At 50.2% G+C, this 23,642-nt stretch overlaps 1 protein-coding gene and 1 pseudogene across 1 annotated transcript in view; one reads left to right on the top strand and one right to left on the bottom strand.

Moving 5' to 3' along the window:
• Positions 1-23,642, top strand: part of PQLC1 (PQ loop repeat containing 1) — a gene marked incomplete at its 5' end in the record, with an annotated part of 66,835 nt that overhangs the window by 29,194 nt on the left and 13,999 nt on the right. Inside the window, one exon of the mRNA XM_008583636.1 lies at positions 19,053-19,269. Coding sequence (XP_008581858.1) covers positions 19,053-19,269 — 217 coding nt within the window. The remainder of the gene's footprint in view (positions 1-19,052; positions 19,270-23,642) is intronic.
• Positions 12,998-16,648, bottom strand: LOC103599488 (annotated as a pseudogene).

The raw sequence follows: 23,642 nt of genomic DNA, 5'->3' as shown, positions 1-23,642 counted from the left end.
ATTTCTGGAATATCCAAGATGGCGACTCCCTATGTAACTGACGAGACCCGTGGCTCTGCTCCTTGAGTGAAGAAAATCCGCTGGCATCGCCTGAGCCCCACTCCCGAAAAGTGCGCCGCTTCCCCCGAGGATGGGGACAAAGACCCCCTTCCACTGGCCCACGAGGATACTGCCGTGAAAGGCTCAGCGGCAGCAGCAGGAACCAACCCGGCACCGGAGCGGTGGTGGCGGCGGTGGCGGCAGCGGAAGCAGCAGCAGCAGCAGCAGCACCGCCTCCTCACCCGTCGGCGGCAGCACGGCCCCTCCTCACCCGAACATCAGAGCCCTCCAGAACCAGGTGCCCCAACATATCAAGCCAAGCTGGAGCCTTCGGGCGGTGGCTGCACTGGGACCGGGGACTCCGCGCACTGCCCTCGATTCTCCTCTGAGTCTGCCTGCTGTGTTCATCAGACTGCCCAGTGGAACAGAAGATACTCCGCTCATTTCATCTGATCTGTGGACTGTGAAACCCCCTGCCACAATCAATAAACATCAAAGAAAAGATACCAGAAATACGAGAAATCAAGAAAGTACACCACCAAAAGATAATAAATCTCAAGCTCTAGATCCTATAGAACAAGAAGCCCTTGAAATGACTGACAAGGAATTTCGAGTGATAATTCTAAGGAAACTGAATGAGATACAAGAAAACTCAGCTAGACATCATGATGAAATGAGGAAAAGTATACAAGACCTAAAAGAGGAAATGTACAAGTGTACAAGGAAATCAATGCCCTGAAAAAAAATGTAGCAGAACTTGCCGAACTCAAGAAGTTATTCAGCAAAATAAAAAACACAACGGAGAGTTTAACCAGCAGGCTTGTGGAAGTTGAATAGAGAACCTCTGAACTTGAAGATGGGCTGTTTGAAATAACACAAGCAAACAAAAAAAAAGAAAAAAGAATCAAAGGCATTGAAGAAAATCTGAGAGAGATATCAGACAACCTTAAGCGCTCAAATATCCGAGTCATAGGTATTCCAGAAGGGGAGGAAAAAGGAGATTGCACTGAAAACATATTCAACAAAATACTGGCAGAAAACTTCCCAGGTATAGGATAGTAGACTTTTTAAAGAAACGTAGCTGACGTTGGGCACTCTGTGCCAGACGGTTTTACGTCTTTATGTGAAACTGCTAATTTAATTCTAACGTTGGCCTGTGCAGGTGCTGTTATCTTTCCCATCCTATAGACGAGGAAACAGGCCTCCCCAAGCACATGTTCCTTCCACGAGCCACACACCCTCCTTTGTGGTGGGCTCTCACCGCAGGCGCAGGCTGTGTCCCCCTCTCTGCCTGGATGTTGCCCCCCTGCTCACACGGAGATCCAAGGCTCAGGTCTGGGCCCTCTGGGACCCTGCTTGGCCCCCAGCTGGCAGCTTCAGCTCCGAGCCCCTTCGTGCTCTTTACAGCCGGTCCTTGGAGCCCAGGTGGTGCGCACACCCACCCAAACAGGCCCTGTCCCCACGCTGCATCACTGCCTCTTGTCCTGCTCCTAACACAGCAGCTCCCCTCTATGTGTGTCCCTGCCTCTGGCCTGTGAGCCTGGGAGGCACCAGGCTCCGAATTTTCCTCTGAATCTGTCCTTGGCTCACAGCCCTCAGGGGATGTGTCTGATAGCGGTGTGTGACTGTGAATCGCTGGACAGCACTGCCTGTGGAAGAGCAAGTGTAATGCAAGCCAAAATGTGGGCCACGTGTGTATTTTTCTAGTAGTACATTTTTAAAAAGTGGAAAGAAATGGGCAACATTAATGTTCCATTTTTTGTAGTGGAATATTGTCTCAGCATGTAGTCAATATGAAAATGTTTAATAGGATATTCCTATTCTTTTGTACTAAGTCTTTGAAATCCAGGCGCAGGTCCTACAACCAGAGCACAGGCCCTCCAGGCCCCAGGGCCCTCAGCCAGCTGTGGGTGCGGACGCTGTGGGGCAAGTGGGAGGGAAGGCTGCTCTTGTTGCAACTGCATCTGGAAGGGTCTTGGGCTTTGGAAACACTCGCATTTTTATTTGACTCTTAATTTCTCAGCTCTCCCTGGCTGATGCTTTGGAAAGCGATTTTTAGGCTCGTGGGGTCCCCGCAGGGAAAGAGGGCTGGGCTCGCTGCACACACTCCTGTGTCCCCGACTCCAGAGTGGTCTCGCTGTACTGTGGGTCACTCATTACAGAGGTCTGCTGATGTGCCTCTTGCTTCTGCAGCCTCATTGCCTCACCAGGAGGTTTAGGAGTTTCATCATTGTCTCGCTGAGGTCGGTTTAAAAACACAGAGGACTCTGCCGCCGGGCTGTCTGCCCAGGATGAGTGTGAGTGACTTTGGGCCTATGGTCCCCGGCGTCTGTGAGTGGCACCTCTGTTGATGGCTGCGGTGTGTCCCTAGTCGCCCGCCCACTCCCCCCACCGGCCTTCCCACTCGCCCTTCCCTGGGTGCGCCCCCTAGAGTGAACCTGTCCCTGCTGCCAGTTTCCCTCTTATCCCCGCCGTTATGATGATTGACCTGCTTTGTCCCTGTAGATTTGCCTCTTCTGGACATTCCATGTAAATGGAATCATACAGTGTGTGCTGCCGTGTGTCTGGCCTCTTCCACTTGGGATAATTTTTTTGAGGTGGATCTACCATGTTATGTTTATTCATTCATCTGCTGATGAATATCGGGGTTGTTTTTACCTTCTAGCTGTTGTGAACAGTGCTGCTGTGAAAATTCCTGCATGAGTTTTTACATGGGCATACGTTTTCAGTTCTTTGTGGCATATCCTAGAAGTGGAGTTGCTGGGTCATAGGGAACTCCATGTTTGACACAGAGGAACTGTCGGACCTTTCCAGTGTGGCTTGGCACCTGCATGCCCTTCCGCCACGTCCTCACCAGCGCTTCCTGTGGGTGTGGAGTGGTGTCTCGCTGTGGTTCTGATCTGTGTTTCCCTGTGACCGATGAGCTTCTTCTCTTGTGCTCTGGGCAATTGTGTGTGATCTTTGAAGAAATGTCTATTCAGGTCCTTTGCCTGTTTTTTAATTGGGTTATTTGTGTTGTTGTAAATCACGTATGTTCAGAAGGAATACTTGCGTCTTCAACTCTCCTGGAGGTTTTAGGTTGTTTACTTAGTAGAGTGTTAAACCTGTGAGCTCACAGTTTTTCTTGGCCTTTCCACCTTCAGGAGGTAAACCCAGGGGTGCTGGGGCTCTCTGCAGTGGCTCTTTTGTGCTTGCTCTGCTGGCCTCTAGGATGACTGACAGCTCGGGTGATTCAGCCCTAGAGGGGTCAGACACATGGGGACCAGGTCCTCACGACTCCTGAGGGGCTGCCCCTGGGACCTTGGGCCCCGGCCATCGCACTCAGGCTGTGCTGAGCATGCACTGGGCTGCTGGCCTCTCTCTAGCCTGGTCCAGAGGCAGAAGTTCACTCTGTGAGGAATTTACTTAAATTCTGAAGGTCAGCTCTTAGCACTCTTGCCTGAAGGGGCTCATCCGGAAGGGAGAGGCCTGGAGAAGTGGGATCAGAGGCCCAAGACAGACTCCTGTGCCCTTCTCAGTGTCCTCGAGAATGCCCCTCTTGGCCTCAGGCTCCTCTTTCAGAGCCACGGTGCCTGCCACGCTCAGGCAGGTCTGGGTAGGGCCTAACATGGGGAAAGCCATGCACAGGTTTCCTCGAGCATGAGCACAGGCTGGAGCTGAGACTGTGCAGGATCTTGAGGCGGTTGCCACAGAGCGCCACATTCCTGGCCCCTTCTGCATGCTCCTAGCCCCGTGGTGGGCTGAGACCTTGTCACTTTCACTGTCAGGTTGGCAACACAGGCCCGGGAGGCTGCACCTCGGGCCTACGGCTGAGGCTCGGGTGGAGTGTAAGCATCAGTCCCAGGACAGACAGCAGCTCCTCACTGGGGTTTCTGCACGAGCCAGGCCAGCCTAGGGACAGGGCAAGCTCCTTCACACCTCTCAGCTGGACAGCCGGGTGGGTAGGGGGCCTTTGGATTGGGCGTGGGTGACGTGCACAGATGCCGTGCGTGGTGCATGCGGTGTGTCATCTCACAGTGTATGGTGTATGCTGTTGCCTTGTTCTCCGAGTTAGTCTTTTTTTTTTTTAATGACATTGAAAAATCAAACTGTAGAAGAGATTTGTTATATATTCGTGGGTAACATCCCTGGTTAGGTTTAGAAACCATCCTCTGTTGTGTTGAGTCCGAGTAATTGGGTGGATGTTAGACCCTTCCTTCCCCTGAAGTGGTGGATACCAGCAAGGCGATGATCCCCGCAAGGCAAAAGTGAAACATTCTTGTTTGGGGGACACAAGAATCAGTAGATTTATTTATTTATTTATTTATTTGTTTTTTAGAATCAGTAGATTTAAAGACACAGTTTAGATGCAGAGAAGGTAGACCGAGGGCAGGCTGAAGCTATGTGAAAACCTCCAGAGCTGCAGCTTATATTTGGGACTTCATGGAAAATCCAGTTTTAATTTGCAAACAGGAGACTGCGAGGTCATTAATGTGTTGGGTATTTTTCTTGCTAAAAATATGTCTCGTCTCAGGAGAATCCCGGAAGAGTACATAGTATTTGGTGTTTGAGCTGAAGTATTTTTAAGGTGCTGTTTGCAGAGACTTGTTCCTGTGGCGTGGATTGTCCTGTAGGATTCCCCGGAGCCAGCATTCATTGTAGGGAGCAAGTGGTATGTTGAGGACAGTCACTCCTGCACAGTGTAAAGGATGTGGGAACTGCCAGTGCAGGCTAGCTGGGTGGGCGGAAGAAAGGCAGGACTGTAGGTTTACTTTCTGCTATTCTCAGTACACTGCGGTCCTCTTCGTGTCCACCTTGAGGCCAAATCCAGCTGTTCTGAAGCATCCCTGTTGGGTGTGTTCCTCAGACAGGCTCTTCTGAGGTTTTATCTCTGAACGTTCATCATCAGGCAAGGACAGGGAAGCGCACCTGCCCCCAGACTCCCTATGTTTCCAGGCTTTTCCTGCAGGGGTCCATGTCCCCTGGAGGGGTCCCACCTTGTTAGTAGGTGGAGATGGGGCTGGGGGTGGCCCTGCCTCCCCTGTATTCCAAAGACCCAAGAGAACAGATGTGGGGCCTGCCAGATGTGGATGTTCTTTCTTTTTTTTAAAAAGATGACCGGTAAGGGGATCTCAACCCTTGGCTTGGTGTTGTCAGCACCACGCTCAGCCAGTGAGCAAACCAGCCATCCCTATATAGGATCCGAACCCGTGGCCTTGGTGTTATCAGCACCGCACTCTACCGAGTGAGCCACGGGCCGGCCTCAGATGTGGATGTTCTAAGTGCCCCCGGGGTGACGGGGGGCAACCGACTGACCGTGGAGTGTGGGTGTGAAGGAGCGGAAGTCTGTGGGTGTGTTCAGATGCCAGTGCCTGCTGTGGGCTGTGTCTCAGAGTGGATCAGATGAGCTGGTGCACTTAAAGCTTAGGAGCAGGCCTGGCTCATTGCAAGTGCCTTGACGCGGGCTCAGCGCCAGCCAGGCCTGATAGACACAGATGTTTACTGAAGGAGGGGAGGTGAATGAGTCATGTTCGCTATCTTGAACAAGACAGGGGTGGTGCTGGCGTCTCGGTGGAGTGGAGTGTGGTTTATAGTTGGAGATGTTTCCTATAGCAAGGGGGGCCCAGTAGGGATGTTGGCATGTGTGTGCTGGGCAGTGTGCAAAGGTGGATCTTGGACTTGGACCATGGGTGGGCACGTCCCACACGTGTCTAAGCAATGCTCACGTGGTGACAGGGAAGATTGGTCTCTGGAAACTGGAAAGGAGCCCGGGTCTTGACTGGCAGCTGCCTTGCGGATGGAAAACTCCCATTTTCTTTTGAGGGAAGCACCAGATGATTCCACCACCACTTTGAGTCGATGCAGGGCAGCTCTGGAAGTAGGTTGAGTGGCACAGGTGCAGTTACCCATGGCTGGAGGTGTCCTCTCAGCTCCATGAGTCCCTCCTGCCCCCAAGCCTCAGGCAGCTCAGTTTTCTTCTCCCAGGTTTATCATGGTGTAATCGGCATGAGATAAACTGCACCTAATTAGAGTTTGCGATTTTGATAAGTGTTGGTGTATGTGTATAGCCGTGAACAACCTTCACCCAAATTAAGACAGTGCAACACCCACCACCTCCAAAAGCTTCCTGTGCCTTTGGTAATCTCTAGCCCCCACCCCACAGGCAAGCACTCATTTGCCATCTGTCACGTGTGTTCATTTGTACTTTCTAGAGCTTTACATAAATGGAATCCTATGGTGTGTACTGTTTTGTTTGGCTTCTTTTGTTTGGCCTGGGTGGTAGTGTGTACCGTAGTGCCTTCCATTCTGTCATGTGGGTGTACCACAGGGTTCTTGTTTGTTCACTTGCTGATGGACATTTGGGTTGTCTCTGGCTGTTGCAGATAGAGCTGCGATGAGACTGGCTGGATCGTATGGTAAGAGGATGTTTAACTTTTCAAGAAACTGCCAAGCTGTGTTCCAGAGGGCTTCACCATTTTGCAGTGTGTGAGTTCTGTTGCTCTGTGTCCTCATCTGTGTGTCCTGTAGACTGTTTTTGTTTTTGGAAACTGGCCATTACAGGGACCTTGTGTTACCAGCACCATGCTCTAAACTACTGAGCTAGCTGGCCAGCCCTGCGGTTTTCATTTTCAGCCTTTAAGTGGTGTCCGGGCATCTCATTGTGGTTTTGATTTGCATCTCACTCATGGTGTTGAGCATCTTTTCATCTGCTTATTTGTCATTTATGTATCTTGGATGGTGAAGTGTACAAATCTTCCGCCAACTTCTAAATTGATTGTTTTCTTATTGAGTTTTGAGAATTTTTTATATTTTTGATATAGGTCCTTTATCGGATATGTGATTTGTAACATTTTCTTCCAGACTGTGATTTGTCCTTTTATTCTCTTTATATAGTATCTTTTGATAAACAGAAGTTTAAATTTTTTATAAAATCTGGTTTATCGATTTTTTCTCTTATGGACTACACTTTTGGTGTCATACCTAAGATATCTTTGTCTACGTTTAGGCCACATGGGTTTTCTCCTGTTTTCTTCAAGTAGTTTTAAAGTTTTAGGTTTTACATTTAGGTCTGTGACCAACTTTGAATCAATTTTTGTTTATGCTGTGAGACATGCCTCCAACTTCATTGTTTTTGTGTGTGGAGGTTCAAATATCCCGTCACTGCAGTACTTTTTGTTGAAGAGACTGTGTTTTCTCCACTAAATTGTCTTTGCATCCTTGCCGAAAGTTAGCTGTCCATGTGTGCGTGGATTTGTTTCTGGACCCTGCTCTGTTGCATGGATTTATTTATCTGTCTTTGTGAGTCTGAGTCTCCAGTGAGCTTTCCTGGCATGTCACAGCTGGCAGATGCTGCTTCACACGTGTTGTTATGGCTGGCGGACCACACTTCACACTTGTTGTCACGGCTGATGGATGTCACTTCACGTGCGTTGTCGTGGCTGGTGGGAAGCACTTCACACGTGTTGTCGCAGCTGGCTGATAGCAGTTCACGTGTGTTGTTGAGGCCCGTCCCTGGGAGAACAGCCGTGTCCTATGTGACTCCAAGAAGTCTCTAGAAAGCCTGTGCCTGGTTTCCTCCGGACTCTGCCCGATGAGACTTTTCTCTTTGTTGGTTTTCCTATATCCTTTTGCCATAATAAATCATAGCTGTGAATGTGACTACCTGTGGGTGTCCTCCTAGAAAATCACCAAGCCTGGGATGGTCTTGGGGACCCAGACACAACAGTGTTGACACTTTGAACACATGGACACTGTGTATCTCTCCATTTATTGCTTAGGTCTTCTTTGATTTCTCTCACCAAAGTTTTGTAGTTTTCAGTGTATAGCTCTTGCACAGTGTCACATTTATCCCTAAGCATTTCATATTTTTTAATGTTATCATATATGGGTTATTTTTTAAATTTCAATTTCTCATTATTCATTGCTAGTAATCATAAATGCAGCTTATTTTTGTATATTGATTTTATAGCCAGCAACCTTGCTGAACTCATTTATTAATTCCAGTGGTTTTTAGGGGATTCCTTAGATATTTTATAAATTAGATCATGTCATCTTCAGATAGAGACAGTTTTTTACTTACTTCTTTTCAACCTGGATGTTTTTATTTATTTTTCTTGCCTAATTGTCACGGCCTGAACTTCTAGCACAGTGCTGAACCACAGTGGAGAGAGTGGGCATCCTGGCTTGTTCCTGACCTTGGGGGAAAAGCAGTCAGTGTTTTGCCACTGGGTATGATGTCAGCTGTAGGTTTTCTGTGTTTTTAAAATCAGATGGGGGAGGTTCTCTTTTATTCGTCAGTTGTTAAGGATTTTTTTTTAATATCAGGAATGCATGTTTAATTTTATCAAATGCTTTTTCTGCATCTGTTGACATGATCATGTTTTTCTTTCTAGTTTATTAATATAATTGCATTGATTGACTTACAAATATTAAAAAAATCTTGCATTCCTGGGATAAACCCTTTTTGGTCATGGTGCATTAAATTTTTTATAAATCATTGGATTTGATTTACTAAGCTTTTGTTGAGAATTTTTGCATTTACGTTTGTGAGGGATATTGGTCTATAGTTTTCCTTTTATGCCTTTATTTGGTCTTGGTATCAGAGCAATATTGTTTTATGGAATGAGTAGGCAATTATTTCCAATTTCCAGTTTTCTAGAGGAGTTTCTGTAAAATTTCTAACTTAAACATTTGGTAGAACTCGCTAGTGAAGCCATCTGGGTCTGGAGTGAACTTTTGTGGAAAGATTTTTAGCTATAGATGTAACTTGTTTAACAGATGTAGTGTTATTCTTGTTACCTATTTAACCTTGAGTGAGCTTTGGTAGTTTACGTCTTTCATTTGTCTGTTTTATCGAAGTTGTTGAATTTATTAGCATAAAGTTGCCCATAGTATATACTGTCTCCTCATTGTTCATTTGCTGTCTGTAGAGTCAGCAGTGATGTCGCGTGTTTCATTCTTGATATTGGTAATTTGCATCTTTTCTTTTTTTCCTGATCATTCTACCTAGAGGTTGATCCATTTGTTGATCTTTTCAAAGAACCAGCTTTGGATTCATTCATTTTCTCTATTTTTCTGTTTTCTATTTTATCGATCCCGCTCTGATCCTTGTTATTTCCTTTTCTCTACTTGCTTTGGGTTTAATTTGCTTCCCAAATTAAACTGCTGGCATATTGTTTTCTTTTTTGTTGTTGTTTTTTTGTGCTTGGAATCCATTGTACCTCTTAGATGTGTGATTTACAGTCTTCATTAAAGCAGGAAAAATTTTAGCCCCTTTTTTCCCTTCAAAATTTTATCTGTTCTCTCCTCCCCTAATTCAGAGACTCCAGTAACATGTATATTAGGCCTCTTGACATCATCCCACAGCTCACTGATGCTCTGTTCATTTGAAAACATTCTCCCTTCTCTCCATTTTGCATTTTGGACAGTTTCTCCTGCTGTGTCTTCAGGTTCACTAATCTTTCCCTCTGTGTTGCCTATCTGCTGTTAATCATATTCAGTGTTTTTATCACATGTTGTAATTTTTATCCCCAGGTATGTTTTCTCATCTTTAAAAGTGCATATGTGTTCTCGATGTGTCTACTTAACTTTTAGAATGTGCAGTATACAGGTATAATAACTATTTTGATATCCTTGTCTGCTGATTTGAACGTCTGCGTCAGTTCTGGGTTATTTTCAGTTGTCTAATTTGTCTCTTCACTGTGGGTCACATTTCCTTGCTAATTTTTGGTCAGATGCCAGGTTTGTGATTGTTCCTTGTTGGGGGGTGAGTATTTTGGGGTTCCTGTACATGCCCTTCCACTTTGTTATGGGGCATAATGAAGCTCCTTGCTCCAGTTCGATCTTTTCAGGTCTTGCTTTTTTTTTTTTTTTTTTTCTTTTTGTATTTTTTTACTGACCTGTAACGGGATCACAACCCTCGGTGTCACGCCCGTATCGGGGACCAGCAACGGGATCGCAACCCTCGGTGTTGCGCCCGCCCTGCGCTCAGCCAGTGAGCAGGAACCGGTCTCCACACGCGATCCGAACCCTCCGCGGGGGCGCCGCCGCGCTCCCAAGCGGCGCACTCTCCAGTGCGCCACCGGGCCGGCCCTCAGGTCTTGCTTTTTTTTTTTTTTTCTTTTTGTATTTTTTTACTGACCTGTAACGGGATCACAACCCTCGGTGTCACGCCCGTATCGGGGACCAGCAACGGGATCGCAACCCTCGGTGTTGCGCCCGCCCTGCGCTCAGCCAGTGAGCAGGAACCGGTCTCCACATGCGATCCGAACCCTCCGTGGGAGCACCGCCGCGCTCCCAAGCGGTGCACTCTCCAGTGCGCCACCGGGCCGGCCCTCAGGTCTTGCTTTTAAGATCAGTTGGGTGGGACCAGAGCAGAGCTCAGGCCAGGCTAATTATGCCCCACTGTGAGGCAGGACCGTTCTGTGTGATGCACCCCGTGAATTTTGAGGCTTTCTGGTCGGCTGATGGAAGTGTGCACTACCCCTGGCCCCTCTGAATGCCAGGCTCTGTTATTGCTAACCCGTCCAGGTACTTCTCTCCTTGGCCTCAAGTAGTTTCGTGACAGGTGTGCATTGAGTGGTGCCCAGCTGAGGGCTTGTGGCGACCTCAGCAGATCTTCCTGCTCTTCCTATGTAGCTCACTCTTTCTGGTGCCCTGTCCAGCAAACAGTAGCTGCCTTGTCTCCTGGGCTGTCAGTTCCATCTCCTCTTCAGAGGGGTTTTGCCGGGTTTGGCCTGGGTTCCCACATCCCACCCCATTCCACATCCTGGGAGTGCTCTCAAGGTAGTAAGCTGGGACAATTTGGGGTTCACCTTACCTGTTTCCGATCTCTCAGAGATCACTGTCCTTTGTTTCTTGATGTCTGTTGCCTTTCTTCATTGCTTGATGTCTGGTGCCTTGAAAACATAGATTTTGTCCATTGCTTTATGTATTTTGTCCATTTTTTGGTTGTTCGAAGTGAGAGTATAAATCTGGTTACTGTTACTGCATCTTGGCTGGAAAGGGAAACAGCAGCTCAATTTTGACTTTCCCAGCTTTTTCGTTCCTCTGTCCTGTGGCATCTCTTGGCTGCTTGGGTATACACACCCGTCTAATATGGGTTCTTGTTCCTTTCCCGTAGCTGGAATTTGCAGAGTGGAAGCCTTCTGCTGGTCTAGCTGGGGTGTCTGCCCTTCTTCTCAAAAGCAGTGTGGCCTCAAGGAGTGGCTCTGCTTCCTTCACACAGGGCTGCCAGGCCACCTAGCTAGGGTTTCCTGGGCACCTGCTGTCCCTCTGCTGCCCTCGAGAGTGCTCACCCACTCATGGTAAGTGCGTGAGTTGGGGCTCTTCAGTGTATATTACTAGGTCCACCAGTGTCTGTTTTTGTGAGGCTCTATGCCTTGATTTTTGGTGATAGCAGATGAAATTGTAGCCCAGGTGAGGTGACTGGCTGAGATGGAGTTGGGCGTTCTGATTTGGTTGTTAGCAGCCTGGACAGGGACAAACGACTGCATTTACCAGGGACATTGAGCCAGACCGTCGAGACATGACTGGGCATCACTGGGCTCCTCCCTGCTCGAGCCCTCAGCACCCTCTGTTCTCTTCTTTCCCCTCAGAGTGCAGTAAGTGATGTTAAAATGCACATGGGGCTCTTTTTCTTTATTCAGTGCACTGATATATCCTCTTGGAAAGGGCCAGGCGGTGTCCCTGGTTCTGGCTCGTTTCTCTGGCGTTTCAGAAGCAGTGGTAGACCAGCAGGCAGGAGACAATTTCGGGAAGGGAAGCCTCCCTCCTGCATACCCAGCTCCAATACCACCTCCTCCAGGTCAGGCCTCGTTCTGTCTTTTCCCACCTCGTAGGGAGCATCGTCCTCATGTCTTACAGGGCGTGCCGCATGCGAGTGGGCAGTGGCGACTCTGTTCTCTGACGCGTGCAAAGGGCCGTTGCAGACGAGGGCATTCGCCTGATGAGAGTGCCGTCACCAAGACCTCCTGAGAAGAGACCTTATCTGATTTATTATTCACTCAAAACATATTTGATTCTCCTTTTCCTAACTATGTAACTTTGCCAAAAGTCACCTAATGTTCTTGTTTCTAAGATTCCCTCCCCACGCAGATGTGGCATGGCCTGGCTGGGTTAGTGCCATGTGTCCCATGCGTCTGCGCCTCTGCTCCTGCAGTCTGCTTCATGCCCCACTTTTCCCAGATCGCTGAGTCTCTGATGTGCATTATCTACATGCAGAGGGTTGGCACTTCGGCTGCAGAAGGGGGATTTTCCCGTTAGGGTGGCCTTTCCATAAGAATGCAGGTGACAGCACGTACAGGAAGGTGTGTTGGAAGGGGGACGTCTGTTACTGTGGGCTGCATCCTGAGCAGTGCTGACGTGAGTGGCGAGCATGATGCGCATTTTCATCATCATCGCTGTGTTCAGATCTTCAGGTGGTTGGATCCCGTAAGATGACGATTTAAGAACTGATTCCTGAGCTCTGTTTAGAGTTTGGACTTGGTCTCAATGGTTGAAGTTTTATAAACCTGAGCAGTAGGAATTATTTTTAATATCTAAGGTCATCATAGTGAGTGATTAAAAAAGATCTCGGATGTCCTTAAAATGAATTATTTGGATACAACCCTTAGGAAGGGACAGTTTCTTGAACGTTGGATCCTGGGACGCCCGTACATGTTGTGACTCGGCCCTGTTCCATTTTCTTTCCACACTTGGCTCTGGTCTTTATGCACAAGGGTCCCTCCTTCATGCCAGGCTGGTGGAAGTGAAGGCCAGTGTGTTTACTGCGCTGCAGACGGTCAACGGGAGGGAGGGCCAGGATTTACCTGCATGTAACGCAGCCTCTTGCTTTCAGAAGGAATTCTTGGAAAATGAAACTGTGAGGTTTTGTTTCTGCCACAGATTAGCTTTGTTATGTGACGTTCACTTTCGCAGGTGTTTTTTTGGGGGGTGGGTTTGGCAGAGTCAGGGGAAGCTTTATTTTGCAAAAGACAGTTTAATTGGTTCTTAGTTGGGGCATGAGCAAGAGGGGGTACCCCAGGTAGTAGACTCCCCCCAAGGGTGGGCTGAGCCTCAGGTGGGTCTCCTGTTCCCCACACTCCCCAGTGCAGCTGCCTCCCCCCTCAGGCTCTTGGGCAGCCACAGGAGGAGGAAGGCTGGGAGGAGCTGCAGTGGCCGTTCTCTTGGGCAGGACATCGGAGGACGTGGACAGCTTCCCATCGCGGGACTTGATCTTCTTCACAACCACAGCCTCGAGGAGCTGGTGCGGCTGAAGGGGCTGGAGCTCCTGCCAGAGCTGGTGGCAGACTGGTGGGAGGTCAGGCTGTAGCTCGGGCTTGCAAAGCTCAGCCACCTGAGTAGCCGCTAGTGGTCTTTTTATGGATACTCATGTTATTCATCCCAGACTCCCACTGGCTCTCCTCGCCCTCCAGCAGCTTGTGGTAGGTGGTGATCTCAATGTCCAGGCCCAGCTTGCCGTTCAGAAGCTCCTGGTTCTCACGGAGCTGCTGCGCCGCATCCTGCATGGCCTGCTGCAGGGCGGCCTCCAGCTCAGCCAGCTTGGTGTTGGTGTCCTCGAGGGCCAGCTCCCCATGCTGCTCAGCATCAGCAGTGGCAGCCTCCAGGGAAGTCCTCTGGCCTTTGAGGCCCTCAGTCTCAGCCTGGAGCCGGCTGATGTTCTGGTCCATCTCGGTGATCTCCGTCTTCAAGTGATGCGGGTCATCTCCGTGCTTCCCAGCCAGCGTCTGCAGCTCATACTTTATCTGGTCCATGCTCTCAGCCTCGGCCCAGCTGCGCTTGGCGAGCTCCTTGTACTGGGCCTTGACCTCAGTGGTGATGCTGTCCCTGACCAGGGAGCTGCAATTGTCCATGAACAGGACCACAGATGTGTTCGAGATCTGGGACTGCAGCTCACAGATCTCCTCTTCATACAGCTGCCTGAGGAAGTTGATCTCATCCGTCAGCCCTTCCAGATGAGACTCCAGCTCCACCCTGTTCACGTAAGCTTCGTCCACATTCTTCTTGATGAGGACAAATTCATTCTCCATCTCTGTATGCTTGTTGATCTCATCCTTGTACTTATTCTTGACGTCCTCCACTAGCGCCTGCATGTTGTTAAGCTCTGCCTCCGGTGTCAGCTTCTCCTGGCCCAGTAAGTCCAGCTGCTGCCGAAGGTTGTTGATGTAGCTCTCGAACATGTCCATGTTGCTCTGAGCCATATTCTGCTGCTGCAGGAGGCTTCACTTGGTCTCCAGCATCTTGTTCTGCTGCTCCAGCAACCGCACCTTGTCGATGAAGGAGGCAAACTTGTTGAGGGTCTTGATCTGTTCCTTCTCCTGGGTGTACACAGCATGGAGAGTGGGGCCCACCTCCATATTAAGGGGGTTCAGCAGGCTCTGGTTCACTGTGACGGTTGTGATGCTCCCCATACCACCTACCCCAGCATAGCCCCTGCCCAGGTTCAGGCCACCCTGGATGCTGCTGCCCACACAGGAGAAACTTGAGGAGCTGATGTGGGCACCAGGCACACTCGTGTATGAACAACTGCTGAAGGCCTGGGGTCCAGAAGTGGACACCTTGTAGGACTTCTGGGTCACCCTGATGGACGTGGTGGAGGCCGGAGTGGAGGCAGGCAGGCCACACCAGGTAGAGATTTGAGAAGGAGATGAGAAGCTGCTCTAGGTGGGACCTTGCAGATGTTTTTGGTGTGTTAACTCTGATTAATTTTGCTTGCATTTCTCACTGGTGATTCTTTCATGGACTTGATATAGCCAGGTTTTGTGGCAGTGACAGACACATGGCTGCCCACCTATGGGTCTCAGTAGCTGTGCTCTGGGAGGGCCTTGAGTGTCCACAGGGGCCCCTGACAGTGTCCCGGTCTCCCTGCCCTTTCACTCCTGTCCAGTGAGACTGTGCGGGGCTGTGTTTTGTGAGAGGCTGGCTTAGGTGCCACCTCTCTAGTGGCCTCTCTGTTTCTTCATCTCCTTGCTGAGTCCATGACAGCGAGCTCAGCTTCACTGTGCGTGGAGGAGCTCGATGAGAATGTTGACCTCACCTCTCCAGCATAGGGCTGTTTTTAACTGTGGAGTATGCATAAAGCAAATGTACTTCACAGGGCCTGGTTTTCCAAAGCCTTGCAGTTTCAAATATTGACCTTGCAAAGGACAGAAAATTTTCCCCAGGCTATAGACTCTGTTGTAAGATAAAGAATTGTAACATAGCAAGGTTGCTGGTTCAAAGACAGACAGGTTACTGATTAATATGTAAAGATACTCGGAAGCTGATGTAGGGAGAAGGAATGTTTGCTAAGATCAACTTTTGTTGGTGGATCACTTAAATTGCCTTATAGAATGTCACTTTGCTTGTTTCATTGAAAGTTACCAGCCTATATTGTTAAACTATAATCCCACCTGTGTTCTCTTCCTGTAACTTCCTGGTCTGGAGAATAAATGCAGGGCTTAATTTCCCAAATGTGGGGTTAATTTCCCAAATGGAAGGAATGCCTCGCTCTTGAGGGTTCCGGGAGATTAACCCCTTTCAGGGCTTCTCACTGCTCAGAAGAGATCGGCTTTGAGTAATCTTTGTGGCTCCATCGCCCAGGGGAAAAGGGGTGACAAATCCATGGGAGGCAAAGCAACATTAACCTTCAGTGTGGACAGGTTCTGGCAGTCTGTGTGGATGATTTGTTTGGCTAGAACAGCTTTGGAAAACCTGCTCATGACACAGTGGGGGTGTGTGGACCAGCAGAGCAGAGCCTGAGACAGAAGGAAACAGGAGGCTGCCCACTGGCCAGCCAGTCAGAGGCAGCCTCAGGCTCCAGCTCCGCCCAACCCCCAGGGCCACGGTGAAGCCCCAGGCCCGAGGTGAACTCAGCTATCAGTGAGTTCGGTACTTGGCACCCTGGGGGTGAGTGGGGTGAGAGTCTGTGACCCCATGTTCCCTCCGTGGGCACCATCTTCTCTGTCCAGCACACGGAAGTCCTGCTGTTCCTGCAGCCTTGGGACTCTCTGTGCTCCTGGTCACCTTGCTGCAGGGAAGCCATTAGCACCCGGTGTGACACACACACATTCCTGCTGGCAGAAAACGGCTGTGCCGTCTCATCTGTGGGCTCGGCACCTGCGTTGCAGTTACTGGCGGCCGCATGACAGTTGTTTCTACTGGGCAGTGAGCCAGCGGCTGTGGCTGCACCAGCGTTGGTCCCCCAGTGTCTAGCAGTGCGCCTGGTCCTGCCGCTAGGCTGCGCCAGCACCCACTGCCACCCTCACCACTGATGCCACCGACCCTCCCTTCACTGGCCTCCCCTAGGTTCTCATCAGCTCCTGGGACACTACCGGCTCTTCACCCCACGTCCCTTAGCTTCGTTTTCCAGGTGTGAGGTGTTTTTTAGGATTCAGCCGCCCCTTAAATTTGAACACACCCCAGCCACCAAAGCCTTGGCCCCATGCTCATCCTGTCCACTCCCTTCCTGCCATGGCCTCGTTCCTCTGTGTTGAGATCGTGTCAGGGCCTCTTCAGGCCCAACTGCGCCAGGATGGCGCCTGGGACACTCAGACGCCCCTCTGCTCACCTCCATCTCGTTGGGGAGCCTCAGGCTCAGACCTGGTCTAGGGTGTGGGGTCTCCTCCTGTGACCTCATCTCCACCCTCATGCAGACGCAGCTTGAGGCAGGCGCCTGGTTCTCACTTGGTGGGACTCAGAGTGTGCAACACCAGGTGTGCCGTGAGTGTAGACCATGCCCCAAGTATCAAGGACTTAGCACAAAAAGGAGAATGTAAGGTGGCTTAGGTTTCTTTTACACTGACTTATTGTTGAATGATCATATTTTATATACACTGGGTAAAATGAAATACTTGTATATGATTAGCAAGACTTTCACCTGTTTCTTTCATGTGTTGGCATGGCCACCAGGAAGTTCATAGAGCGCAGCTCTGTTGTAAGTCTCTGGGCAGCACTGGCCCAGGCCCCCTCTGGTCTGCTGTGGTCATCAGTCCCCCCCGCCCCTTCCATCCTGATGTCTCCTGACGACGTGCTCGCAGCCACCTCTTCTAGGGTCTGGAGGCCCATCTGTCCTCTCCTGCCTGTTGGCTCCCGACTCCACATTCTGCCCTCAGCCTTGAGTGTTAGCTGTGTGGGTCCTTTTCCCATTAAACGCTAGCTGCCAACACCCACCTTCCTGCCCGGCAGCCTCCACCCTCCTGCTGTCTCTGTGAAACTGGCTGCTCTGGTTTGTTCTTCTGCGCTTGGCTCGTTCACTCAGCCTGATGTCCTCAAGGTGTGTCCATGTTGTAGCATGTTGCAAACTTTCCTTCCTTTTTAAGGCTGAATAATAGGTCTGTACCACATGTCTGTCCATTCATCAGTTGGTGGACATCTTTGACTGCTGTGAGTAATGCTGCTGTGAACACGGGTATATAAAGATCTGTTCAGGTCCCTGCTCTCAGTTCTGTTGGTTGTATACCCAGAAGTGGGATTGCTAGGTTATGTGGTAGTTTTATCTTTAATTTTTTTGAGGAGGTGTTTTGCACAGTGGCTGTACCATTTCACATTCCAAACAGCAGTGTGTATGGTTCTGTTTCTGTACATGCTCATCAGCCCTTTTATTCTGTTTTTTTTTGATAGTAGTCATTCCCATGGGCGTGAAGTGGTGTCTCATTGTGGTTTTAATTTGCATTTCCCTGATGACCAGTGATGTTGACCATCTTTTCATGTGGTTGTTATCCATTAGTATATCTTCTGTGGGGAAATATCTAGTCAAGTCTTTGCCCATTTTTGAATCAGGTTGTTTACTTTCTTGTTATTGAGTTGTAGGAGCTCTTTATATGTTCAGGATCCAAGTTCCTTATCAGATACATGATTTGTAAATATTTTCTTTGGTTTCATGGGCCTTTTCACTTTGTTAATTTGTGTCCACAGAAGTTTTAAATTTTGGTGAAGTCCCATTAATCTGTTTTTTCTTTTGTTGCCTGTGTTTTTGGTGGTGTCAATGTCAAGAAGTCAATGACAAACAAATCCAGTGTCATGAAGATTTTCCCAATGTTTTCTTCTAAGAGTTTTGTAGTTTTAGGAATTACATTTAGGTCTTTGATCCATTTTGAGTTAAATTTTGTATATGGTGTAAGGTGTAAGGGTCCAATTTCATCTTTTTCTTAGAAACTTTTTAATGAGAACTTTCCATTAGTCATCTGCCATCGACTCTTTCCCAGAGAATGTAAAATAGAAAGACACCTGCCAGACTGACCTCAGAGCAGTTTCCCATGTCCCTTGGACCCTCACCTGTGTCCTATGTCCATCTGGCCACCTGTCCAGCCTGCTCTTGCTGTAGCTGGGGCTTCCTCAGGAGCTCACACAGGCTCGCACCCTGCTGTGTTCTGAGAGGCAACGCCCACCCTGCTGTGATCTCAGACTACACGCTGTGTTCATCCCTCCTCTGGCCCTGCCTCCACCCTCCCCATTTCTAGCTCAGATGGCAGCAGTGTTCTCAGACCTGGTGAAGGACTGGGGTGGGAACTGGGGCTTGGATCTGAGAGCAGCTTGGAAACCCACCCTCACTGTGCAGCCCAGCCCCACAGGATGGCCAGCCCCAATGCCTCTCAGCCTCATCCACCAGCAGCCTTGCCCTGGACCTGCTGACCTAAGGGTGTGGTCAGGCATGGGCGTGTCACCCCTCGCAGGCTCCCTGGCAGGTTTATCTCCGTTATCTGATGTTTTCCCACAGTCCCCTTGAAGCTTCCTCTGCTAAAGCCTCATCTAATTTGCTAATTTGTGTGAGTGCTTGTGAATGTGGTTTCTACAGTAATATCATCGGCAAAAGATATTGTTCTAGCAACTAAGTGTGTAGTAATAATAATGGCGTGCAGTAATTGAGCCCTTATTATGGGTTAGGCACATTAGAAGACTCATAAAATGAACTCACGTAACCATCAGAACACTCCTGAGAGGAGGCGCTGTCACTTCCTTCTCCTCACACCAACCTTGACCTGCTCAGGCCTCTCTTCATACTGACCTTGACCTGTACATGCACTTGAGGTTGTTTTCTCTCTCTGTCTCCCTAGACTTCGATCCCCACCACTTCTGGCACTGGAGCAGCTTCTCAGACTACGTTCAGTGTGTCCTGGCCTTCACAGGTGTGGCGGGCTACATCACGTACCTGTGCATTGACTCGGCCCTGTTTGTGGAGACCCTGGGCTTCCTGGCCGTGCTGACCGAGGCCATGCTGGGCGTGCCACAGCTGTACCGCAACCACCGCCATCGCTCCACGGAGGGCATGAGGTAGGCAGTTGTGCTGCTGAGGATGTCCCCTCAGCACCAGGGGCACTATTCCTGTGCCCACAGACTTGGTAAAAATGAAACGTGTGCAAATCTAGCTGCCTTATTTTCTATTGTGGTTTGTAAAGCTGCTGGTTAAGGAGCAAATAGGATTTAGACATGCTGGTCCTTTGACCTCTCATCTCAGCAGATATTTTCATGTGTGAAGGAGGGAGGGAGCCGAGCCCCTCTAGTGATGCAGGGAACATGTCCTAGGTGGGATGGTGGTGCTGAGCCTGGGCAGGCCAGGAGAGTAGGGGGTGGCACCAGGAGTGGTGGTGGGTCGGGATTCTCTTGGAAAGGTCTGCTCGTCTACTGTGGGTGTTGCTGGTGTCTGGACCTGCCTTTGGCTTCTGTCCTCTGTGACTCTTTCCCCAGAGGCCCATCACAGAGGATGCCCCCAGTCCCCGCCTGTCACAGAGGATGCCCCCAGTCCCCGCCTGTCACGGAGGATGCCCCAGTCCCCACCTCTCACAGAGGATGCCCCAGTCCCCGCCTATCATGGAGGATGCCCGCCCATTGTTCACATTTTGCTGAGGCGAGGTCTCCTTTCCTGATACATGCTGTCTTATTGAGATTTTAGGAATGATTATCAAATCTCTTGTACTGGTGGGAAAACAAAGTCTGTAAAATAAAGAAAAGTAGGTGGATTTTTTCCATCATTCAGGAGTTTGTGTTCTCAGTTATGAGCTGTAGGGTCTCCTTCAGTTCTCTTGACAGACTTTGGGGCATTCACAGGTGTAAGATGTAGGCACAAGTGTTAGTACAGGTATAGGATGTGAGTACAGGTACAGGGTAGGTATAGGTATGAGGCAGAGGTACAGGTGTGAGGTTTTGGTACTGGTAAAGTTGCATAGGTGTGAGGTATTGATACAGGTGTCAGGTTAGGTGTGGGTGTAAAGTAGGTCTGTGTGTGAGGTGTAGGTACAGGCTTGAGGTTTAGGTATGGGTGTAAGGTAGTACAGGTATGAGGCATGGGTACAGGTGTGATGTGTAGGTACAGGTGTAGGTTGTAGGTACAGGTGTACGGTGTAGGTATAGGTGTGAGGTAGGTGTAGGCTGTAGGTACAGGTGTAGGGTGTAGGTATAGGTGTGAGGTAGGTACAGATGTAGGGTGTAGGTACAGGTGTGAAGTGTAGTTCAGCTGTGGGCATGACGTGTGGGCAGGGAGCAGGGAGACATTCTGGCTGGTGGGGTCACAGTGAACAGAGGTGGCTGGGTTGCTGTGGTTTCCCAGGGGTAGGTGGGCAGAGATCTAGGCTGGGCATTGGGAGGTTCCCTTAGAATTGGAGTCGGGACAGTGACAGTCCCCAGGCTTCTGGCTTGGGGTCACGGGGGAGGTGATGCCCCCCAGGAGCCAGGCAGGAGAGGCAGCAGTCTGCAGGCAGAAGCGCCTGCTTGTGGCATGCTGGTGGGGGCTATGGAGTTGGGTTTGTGATCAGCACAGGCGCAGAGCCTTGTCTGTGAGTTGGGGTCACCAGGTTGCCCCATGCTTGGAGATTGGGCAGAAGGCCTCTGGATACCCTGCCTGGGATGGTCACAGCTGCATGGTAAGGGTCCTGTCCTCTGTCCGCCTATGTGGACTTCCCAGTGTGCTACCCCCAGGAACACGCTGAGTGCGTGTGCTGTCTCGACCCAGAGAAGCCCACTGGCTGCTCCTGGGGCCCCTTGGCTTGGCAGGTGCCAATGCTCCTGACTCCCAGGGAAGTCCAGTGTTCTTTGCACAATCAGTCTCAGTATGCGGACCACCCTTGTCAGTTGAGGAGCAAGGGAATCCCCCACAAATCCAAGTTCCCAGTTGCCAGCCTGTCTCAGGGCAGCAGCAGCATTGGGCCTTGAGGTCCACCCTTTCTGCTCATGTGAACGCTCCAGAAACACCCAGGGCGGGGCAACTGTCCGAGTACCTCCTCACTGCCCCAATTCTGTGGCACAGTGTGGATGCTGCGAGGTGGCGGGCGCCCGGGCAGATGAAGGGTCAGGCGGGCTCAGAACCCAGAATGTGTCCTTGGGCCCAGAGAGCAGTTCTCCACACCAGAGCACCTGGCTTTCTTCTGCTTATGGGAGCTCAGATGTGGAATGCAGCGGGATGGCACACTCACCTGCTTCCTCAGCACGCAGTGGGGGGCTTGGCCTCTGTCCCAGCTGGAAGGGGCCTTCAAATTGGTGTGTTGTGATAAGGACTGGGACAGTGTCCTGAGGCCACTCTCTGTAAGGAAGCAACTTGCTAATTCAGTCAGCTCCAAGTGCAGGACCCTGTCAGGACACTGTTTGTCCTCCCTAGGAAAGACTGACCTAATAACCCTGGTGCTGTCCTAGAGAATCCAGCTCTGAATAATGATGTAATTAGGTTAGTTGCTCGTTCCATGTTGCTGAGGGCTGAAGTGCCCTGGAGCAGCCGCTGCTGCTTGTGAGGGGGGCTGGGCTGAGCCCGCACTCTCCTCCGTCGCTGCAGGGCTGTGCTGTGGTGGAGGCTTTCCGAGGACCCTGTTGCAGCCCTGTGGTGAGCTGGGGTCTCCGCCTTCACCCTCTTTGCTGTGTTGTCTCTCACAATCTCCACGTGGGGTCCACAGCCCCATCCCCCCTCCCCCCAGCCTGCTGAGCCCGGTCCTGCCCATTCTCTGGATGCGGCTCAGCATCCCCTCTGTGTGCCTCCTGCTGCTCCTGTGACACCTGCCTTAGGACCAGTGTCCCAGGGCGGCCTCTGGTGTTGTGGAGGTTCTCAGGTAGCCTCAGCAAGTTACTGGCACCCCAGACACTTGCTGGACAGCCTGTCAGGAAGCCTGCGAGAGGTGCCTCAGGTTCCCCTGTGCTCTGACCTTCTCCAGAAGGAGCATCGTGGCCCCCAGACCTGGTGGGATTCATGATTCTTGAAGCTGCTGTGGGTGGTGGTTTCTGAATGTGAGTTTGACAGTGTGTACATACTTCCTGGCTTATGATCTCCAGTGTTGTGTTTAAAATGACACATTTAAAGTGTGTTTGTGCATTCACACAGGCTCACAGGTGCGTGAGAAACAGTTTGATGGCAAGTGGTGGATAAGCCTGGGAAGTGACAGTATAGGGTTGGTTTTGTCTCCTTTCCCTGAGACTGACCTGGGCCAGGAGGCGTGGATGCTACCCAGGAGCTGCTGTGGGACCTGTGGCCTCAGCTCCACTTTAAACAGATTGTTGTTAGGGTGTTTGTGTGTAGGAGGGGACCCATGGGTTCCTATTTGAGTTGCTAACTGGAGTAGACTCGTAGTAGACCTCCTTCCAGAAAGTCCTGCCTCACGTATACAGAGGGGTGTGCACACGTGCCAATGCACGCACACACATGTACAAAGGGGTGCACTCACAAATGCACACGTGTACAAATTGTGCACATGTGCACACGCTCCCCCCCATGTACATAGGCATAGGTGTGCACGTTTTTTTTTAACCTTGGATCAACTGACAGATATTTTTGAATAATGATTTCCTTTTAAAAAATATTAAGTGGTGTGGCTTCTGAAGCAGTGATGGCAATGATACAGCTTTTGAAATGGGTTTACTAATTCTAATGCAGCAAGCTCTGAAAGACAAATTCTGTGGGAATATTTGCATTCTTCTTCCTCCAGGTTTTACCAGATTTGAAGATTGTTCCCCAACAAGTAATTATCAGAGAGCCAGAGGTGGGTGTAAAAGATGAGAAGGACAGGCATATAAGAAATTCTGCAGCAGGATGATTGTTACTGAGCAGTGGGAAAGGCATGTGCTGGGGCAGCCGCTGGAAATGCAGAACACGAAGGCAGAGACGTCCAGAGGAGAGTGTGGGGCAGACACGCACTTGCAGGGCCCTGGCGGCCAGTGGCTGCCGTGGCTGCAGAGGACAAACTGATGAGGAGGAAGGCTGGGTACACAAGCAGCTGTGGTGTTGAGGAGGAGGCTGGTGAGCAGAGGGTGAACCGTGTCTGTGTGTGCCTCTCAGGGCCACTCTGGCGACTGCCAGGTCAAGCCAGGACACTGGGCTTGTGTGCCATCAACAGGCAGTCCTTGCCTTGAACTCCAGAGCAGGCCATGGCAATTCTCAGCCTCCTGAGGAGTGGAGCACGTGTCCCCATTTGGTGCTTGATAGGCCCGTAGTCCTGTCGGTGCAGGGTGCCATGCATGGTGTTTGTGAAGCTCCCGCGCACGTGGTCCAGCAGGCCAGCGCAGCCGAATGGAAGGCTGCAGTAGTTGGAGTTCAGCAGAAGCCTTGGAACATTAAAAATAACTCTCCTGAGATGTAATTCACATACCACACAATCACCTGTTTGAAGTTTACCACTCAGTGGCCTTTAGTCACAGAGTTGTGCACCCGCCACCACAGTCTAATTGTAGAG

Source organism: Galeopterus variegatus, unplaced genomic scaffold (genome assembly GCF_000696425.1).
Source record: "Galeopterus variegatus unplaced genomic scaffold, G_variegatus-3.0.2 Scaffold2985, whole genome shotgun sequence".
NCBI lineage: Eukaryota > Metazoa > Chordata > Mammalia > Dermoptera > Cynocephalidae > Galeopterus > Galeopterus variegatus.
Note: the sequence above shows the minus strand (reverse complement) of the source record. Positions and strands in the feature narration are given on the sequence as shown.